This window comes from Microtus oregoni, unplaced genomic scaffold (assembly GCF_018167655.1).
Source record: "Microtus oregoni isolate MIOR12 unplaced genomic scaffold, Mior012 000020F_ref0000438, whole genome shotgun sequence".
In the NCBI taxonomy this organism is placed as follows: Eukaryota; Metazoa; Chordata; class Mammalia; order Rodentia; family Cricetidae; genus Microtus; species Microtus oregoni.
In genome coordinates this window covers 6,662,698-6,670,003 of record NW_024543079.1, presented here as the reverse complement: position 1 = coordinate 6,670,003, position 7,306 = coordinate 6,662,698, and the positions used below count along the sequence as shown (strand labels likewise).

Here is a 7,306-nt window from a genome sequence, read left to right as displayed (position 1 = left end):
TGACTTCAATGAAGTAGAAGCTAAGGACCATCATCCTAGGTGGTCTTCTGGCCTCCACCCATGTGCGTAGCACAAGGCACACACATGCTAGCATTCGTCTGCAATGTAGATTCTACATGAGCATACACACACACACACACACACACACACACAGAGAGAGAGAGAGAGAGAAAGAGAGAGAGAGAGAGTTCAAATAGGCACAAAAATTTGAAGATTCTTAATTTCTATTTCAAACTTGTTCAAGAAAATCTTTTAAAAACCAGGTCTAAATTATTTACTCTAACGTGTTTAAATTTTAGGGATACAAACTGGTAGATCTGGGCCAAGGCATGTGTCATTACCATTCTATACCAGATGCCTTCACATCCCCCCAGAAACTCACTCACACCTCTTGCCAGCCAACCCCCACCTGCTCTATGGCCGCCACCACCCCTTCCAGGCACCCGCTATGCTAACTCTGTCACTCCAGCCTGGCTTTGCCTGTTGGAGGATTCTGTACCACCACCCATCCTGTTTCCATGTCTGCTTCTCTCACCGAACACAGTCGTTTTGAAGTGGAATCCTGTCGTCTGTCATGGCTCTTCACTGTTCCGTAGCAGATCCCTTAGTGACGGGCAGAGCCATTTGTTTTCTGCTTTGCCTGTTGACAGTCACATGAGTTTCTAGCTTTTGGCAGCGGTACCCAGAGCCACTGTGAACATTCTTGTTCACGTCTTCTTGTACATATGTTTCCATTTATTTTGGGTAAATACGGGGGAGTGAGAATCCTGGATCATAGGGTAGGTGCATGTTTAACTTCAGCAGAAGCTGCCAGACTGTCTTCCCGGGCAGGCAGACAATCTGGCCAACTGATTTCAACAACCCATCTCACCAGGCAGAATAAGCCACCAACTGCCCTCCTTCCCAGAGACTACACAACTAGTCTGTGGGTTTCTGGAGGCTGCAGTGACTTCAGGAGCCACATAGGCACTGGCCAGAGGCAGATGAGAGATGTGGAAAGATGCCCACATGGTTTGATGCCCAACATCTTCCCAGCTCCGCTGCAGACCTCCCAGGGCCTGTATGCAGAGAAATTCTGAGATGCCCCAAATGTCCTTATGAAAGCCGGACTGCAGAGTGGGACAGAAGGGACGGTCATTAGTAACTGCTAAGGAAGGCAACAGAAAGACCCATTCCCAGTCCTGAACACCAGTGCCTGGAGGTGGGTCCGCGGGACACCACTGACTTCATATGACCTTTCCGATGGCTAACGCCCTGGAGCCAGCAGTGAGAGGTTTATTGTGGTTAGCCCTCTATCCCGAGGCTCCCCCTGTCTGAATTTCCTACCCTTCATCTATAGCCAGTAAGGATTGGGTGTCGACTGCTATGGTTTCCCAAAGTTGTAGAAAACTGTCTTTAATGAAAAAGAATGTAGCGACTGCTTTCAGTCAAAGCACTGACTCTTCCCTTGGGCCTGCAAGCTTCCAATGGGCCACGAGAGAAGCCATGAAAACCTGGCGTCTCACACAGGGATGTCGTTCAGTTCGTAGAATGCTTGCCTAACATGCACAAAAAAAAAAAAAAAAAATTAAAAATTAAAAAAAAAAAACCCGGACCAATCCCAGCACTGGGAAAACTTAGTGTGGTGATCACACCTGTAATCACCGCACAGAGGAAGCGAAGCTAAAGGATCAGAAGCTTCACGTCATTGTTGGCTACAAAACTCTGCTAAGATACCTGAGATTCCAGCTTTAAGCGGGGGGGGGGGGGGGCGGAATATGTGGTGCACTTGCCTTGTGGGTACTTGTGGGTATACATGGATGCCTGGGATTGGCATGTCTACCTCAATTGCCCCTCCACCACATTTTTTTAGACAGAGTCTCTCATTCAACCTGGGGTGTGCCATTTCAGCTAAGCTGGCTGCCCAGCAAGCCTCAAGAGAGGAGCTACAGGCATGCGTTGCTGTCTTCCACTTCTGTGCAGATTCTGTTGATCCAAACTCAGGTTCTCAGGCCTGCTCAGCACTTTACCCATTGGCCCAACCCTTCGGACCCTATCAGTCCTTAATGTGATGCTCATGGTAACCCCAGAAGTTAGGCAGGGTTACCCCCACTTTGCAGATGGAACACTATGAATGGAGGCTCCAGAAATAAAGTGTCCATGCCAAGACTGCAGGCCAGAAAGCCTCCATCTCCAAGGGCAGGCTCTTGCTGCTGCCAGAAGCTAACCAGAGCAGCCTTTGGAAAAAAGACTATGAGAGATGCATGGTCCTGGGCCTCTTCCAGACTGTAAGCCCCTCGGTTACCCTTCAGTGCCTTATGGAAGCATCTTTAGAAAGAGGATGTGATGCAGTAGGACCCGCCACCTCCCAGCCTCTCCTGCGTCCTTCACCCAGCAGCCTCCACCCCTCATCCTGGACCCACAAGCAGACACCACACCACAGCTGGATCTGTGAGAAGATGCAGATTTATTTTGGGAACAGACTTGGCATCCTGAACCCTAACCCCTCATCTCATACCTCCTAAAAACAACTCTGGTGGCTCCGACAGTCACAAGCTTGTCCCCAGGGCTGAACCCAGACCCAGAGTAGAGCAATGACCTCAGAGTCAAGGCCTGGGGCCTGTCATCGCCTGAGTAACCTTCACCCACCTACCCCATTCCCTAGAGTCCAGGAAAACCCAACCAGAGGGAAAGTCCTGCCCACAGTGGCCAGTACAGGAGCATCTGCAGGTTCCTCTCTGTAGAAAAGCAATTCCAACCAAGTCACCAAGCCCAGCAGTGCTGGGAATAGCCAGCGTGACACTCAAGGAGAAGATGCCCAGGGACTGAGAAGAAAAGGAAGCTGAACCCCAATATCCATATTCGAGGCTGCTCTAGGAGGAGGCATGGTTTTTATGCCCAAGTCCGAGGGGTTTGAAGAAATGAAGTCAGAGAGTATCAGCAGCTTCCTCCAACTCAGCTTGGATGCCACTGCCTCCTCTTCCCTAAACGTGAAGGACCTGGAAACTATTTCCCCTCATCCTTTTGGAAATAGGGAACCGCAGGTCCTGAGCTGCCAGGCTGTACCCAGGCAGCCCAAGGGCCCAAACACGCAGTGTGGTGCAAACGTCTTTAAGTGAGGTGCATGCAAGTAAACCTTCTGCCAAGCACAATTCGTTATCGCACAGGCTGTGCCAGCTGGAGTCCAGACTGACTCCTGTCTTCCTGGATAATGCCTGTCTCCGGCTTCTCTCTGTCAGAGAATAAGCACCGGGGATGTAGCCCTTGACTTCCACAGGTTTCCACACCATGCTCCCCTGATCCCAGAGCGGATAAGCCAATTCATAGTACATCACAGTAGCTGCAGCTCTCAGGCCTAGGACTCCTACACAATGACCCGGGGCCCATCAGTGACCTCCAAATGAACTCCAGACTCAGACTCACACTCAACATCAGGGGCCATCACCAACATGCCTTGCCCTCTTCCCACCCCACCCGCAGACCTCTTTGGTGACTCCCAGCCAAAGGCTCAGATGCTCAGGTGTCCCCTGCTGCTGGTCCTAGGGGATGCCAACTGGACTGATGGGACGATGCAGAGCATTGCATGCTGGTATATTCAGCGGGGCTTCTCCATTTCCTACACTGCCCTCCAGGACTCTGTAAACCCTGGAGCAGCATGGACTGGGGAGGTCTGCTCTACCACAGGTCCTTCACACCTTCACTACCCAAGCGACTTCTGCACCTGTCATCTTCCTGGGTGGCCTCAAGTCATCAACCAGAGGACTAGGTTGGTCGTGGCGTAGGAGGAAGAGATTTGTATTAATATCTTGCTTAGGTGACATCTCTCAAAGCACACAAAAGCCCAGGGAAGGGTGGCAGGGCAAGGCGAGGCAGGGCGGAGGATAGATGTGGGAGCAGGACAAGGGGCTAGGGACCACCCGGGCTCTTTCTTCTCTCAGCGCATCCTTTGCCCTGGAGGGTACCTAGACATTCTCTTCCTCGGGCATCCCAGCACCCAGGATGGGCTCACGGAGGCCCACTTTAACCATCCATGGAGTGGGCGGAGCAAGGCTTCAGGTCCACAGTCCAATCCTCCTGGGACAGCTGCTTGGCATTGCAGAAAGACAGATCCTGGCATCCTCAGTGGAGCTCCTGGCTCTGAAGTAGACAACACCAGTCAGCAGAGGGAAACGGCTCCCAAGGCTGAGCCACAAGCTGGGCAGGGACCAGGCTTCTGCTTTGCAAGGGAATCAGAGACAGGCCCCCTTCCCTGTCCCCTGCTGGCCCACTGATCCCATCCCTTTCCTGCTATCTTCAGGGTCACTTCTCCTGTTCTTTAGATCCCAAAGTCATCAGGATCTGAAGAAAGGGCTCCCAGGTGTCCAATGACACAAAGAATTTCCAGAGCTCAGCATTAGACCCTAGAGCTATGGCCACAAGGCTAACACTGCCCCTGGCTATTACACAGTGACAAAAACAAGAACTTCCTCTCTCCTGGGGCTGCCTGGAAACTTCCAGTCCACACTAAGCCAGGATCAAAGCCGGGGAACACGGCAAAATACAGTGCGGCCAAGCTCCAGGCCTGGGCTGTAAGGTTTTTCCCAGCAGGAGGGAGGTTCTCACACCTGTGAGGACCTCTATGCTTTAGCCAAAGCCTAAACTCCACCCTGAGGAGAAAACAGAACCAACTAAGGGTGTATGGAGGGGCAGAAAACGAAAGGCAGCCATGGGACAAAGTGGAGAGAGAGGGTGGAGATAGAGCTGGGTGCGTGTGAGCACACACAACTGTGGGGGGTGCAAGGCCTATCACACCTGTACACTAAGGATGGGCGTTACCTAACCACAAGCTCATGCCCAGTACCATGTACCAAGCAACCCCCCCCCCCTGAATTCCAGGCTCCACCCTCTGGCCATACCTGATAGATGAGAGTCAAGTCAGGAGGTGAACAAATAGGATAGCCAGACCAATGTTCAGCAGGATCACCATACAGATGAGGACAGTGTTGGGTACCTGAAGGCATGAAGGGAGGCTGTCTGCGTCCCCAGGACCTCTAGACACCCCCACATCCCCAACCAGGTCACAAGGCTGGGTCAGTCAGGACTTCTGGAAGGATTTTCCTAAAAACATCTTGATTTGTCCTCAGTTGGTCCCTGCATCCTGGTCCAGCTGGAAGAATTCTTGGAACTAATTAACCCTCGAAAGGACATATGACAAGAAACATGGAGGGCTGTCTGGAACCCCTACCACTCGCTTTCCCGATGGTTGGCTTTACTCTCTGCTGCTGTGCTGGGTTCCTGGACTGCAACAGAGGCCCAGATCTCAAGTCCTGTGGGGAGCCTCCTCCACCCCCAGGAAGCCCTCACTGCTGCATCCTGAATCGAGAGATGACTGGTACCCTGGCAGAATGCCATAGACTCAGCAGATGCCCTCTATTGCTCAGTCTCCCACCGGCCGCTGCTCCTCTGCCTAGTGTCCCACTACCTCTGGAGCTGGCTCTTGTCCTGTCCTGCTTTCAGTTCCCCAAGTCATTTCTCTCCCCGCGCGCGCGCGCGCGCGCGCACACACACACACACACACACACACACACACACACACGCCTGGACCCCCAGGGATCTCAGAGGCTGGCCTCTGTACGCAGCATCCTCACCTCCTCTACCTCCACCTCGGCCTCTGCCGCCAGCGCCACCTCCTTACGACCCTTCTTCTTGACCTTGCTCAGCCCTCGGGCCTCTGTCTTGCGCGCCTTGGCCCTGGGTTCTGCTTTAGGGACAATGGGCTTGGGCTCCAGAGTGGCGGTTGTGACGGGCACCGGACTTCGCGGTGCTGGGGGCTGCTCCTCCGGGGCGGTGGCAGAGGCCGGGGACGGGGGCGCTGAGTTGGATCCGGAGACCTCCGGCTCAGGCTCGGGCTCGTCCTCCAAGGGCGGGGGCTCGGGAGGCCCGGTGCGCACGGCATAGCTGTGGTAGCCACGGTACATCGCCACCTCCGGTTCCCGCGACGGCGCGGGCGGCGGCTGCAGCGCCTCAATGGCCATGTGCTCCGAGGCTGGACGTGCAGGGCTGCGACGGCCCGCGCCATCAGATGGCGTTACGGGCCGGCTGCCCTCTCCACCGGGCTCGCCGTTCCAGGCGCCCGGACTCAGCAGGCCGTCCTTGGACGCCCCGGGTCGGGGCCTCTTGGGTTGTGGGGGCGTCCCGGCCGGAGACGGAGGTCCGCCCTCGGGCTGCGGGGTCTCGCGCTCGTGCAGCTGCGGGCTCTCCCGGGGCCGCTCCGGGAGGCCGGCGCCCGCACCCCGCTCTGGGGGCTCCAGCAGGCTCTGAGAGTTCTCCAGGATCTCCTGGAGCAACCGACGCTTCTGATACTCTGGACCTGCCAGGAACAACAGAAAGAGGTAGGCTTCGAACCCAAGGCCTGCTGGGCAGTCCTGGGCCAGCCGTCTGTGAGCCGCATTCATTTACTAGGCCGCCATTCATTGCACTGGGGGTCAGGCTGTGGTGGCAGCAGTCAATTTTAGTAACCCTGTGAAGTAGGTGAGATTGTGAATTCTGTTGCACAGAGGAAAAAGACATTCAGAGACGTTAAGTCATTTGCCCAGCATCACGCAGCAAAGGGTCCAGATGAAGGGTTTATCTGGTCTTTTTCCATCCATTTGTTTGAAAAATAGGGCTAATCACCCCTTTTCCTATTCTTTGAAAAGTTTACTTTGCAAAAGCCGCTGAACAATGGTCACCCAACACAGGTTACTGCAGTGCTTCTTGTGACCAGCAGGGGGAACACTGTGACTAGAAAGAAGACGCACCCCCTGCAGTCACCGACAGACGAGCTGCAGCCAGAATGATGTTTCCAATCTCCGCACTCAGCAGCCAGCGCCGCAGCTCTGTCAAGCGCAGACTGTGTCCCCTCCCTGATTCTGCACTCAGCCTCACCCCCACGGCCTGCTGCACCGTCTAACTTCCTGAATGACACTCTATCCCATTTCCGTACTTTGAACCAGCAACCCTCTCTTCTAGCTCCATCTGTCGGAGCATCCAGTAGGTCTACCTGTGCAGTGGCTCTCAAAGGTGATTTCAGATGCTCCATCGCCTGCTCTGGATCTCATTAGGTGTGTCGCTCACGAGCTCCACCCAGACCCACTGAATCCGGAACTCAAGAATGAGCCCAGTCAGTGTCAAGTCGGACCCACAGACCTGGCCAGGGCCCAGAGGCCTGGTCTGACTATTCAGTTAGAACTCATTCTCCATGTGAGATGCGGGAGACAGGAGCTGCAGTCACTGCGAGTTCACAGCAGTCTTTACATGCACTTAGCTCATGCCCAGAAAGTGGGCACTATTCTTGTACCCATGTCAC

The 7,306-nt window shown here is 54.3% G+C and overlaps 1 protein-coding gene across 1 annotated transcript in view; it reads right to left on the bottom strand.

Annotated features, from left to right (window-relative positions):
- Nucleotides 1-2,433: 2,433 nt before the first annotated feature.
- The window catches only part of Jph2 (junctophilin 2), a 58,648-nt gene continuing 53,775 nt past the window's right edge, over nt 2,434-7,306 (bottom strand). The window contains exons 4-6 of the mRNA XM_041670796.1: nt 5,607-6,328; nt 4,875-4,969; nt 2,434-4,116 (exon numbers count right to left, since the gene is read on the bottom strand). Coding sequence (XP_041526730.1) covers nt 4,889-4,969; nt 5,607-6,328 — 803 coding nt within the window. The 3' untranslated portion in view covers nt 2,434-4,116; nt 4,875-4,888. The remainder of the gene's footprint in view (nt 4,117-4,874; nt 4,970-5,606; nt 6,329-7,306) is intronic.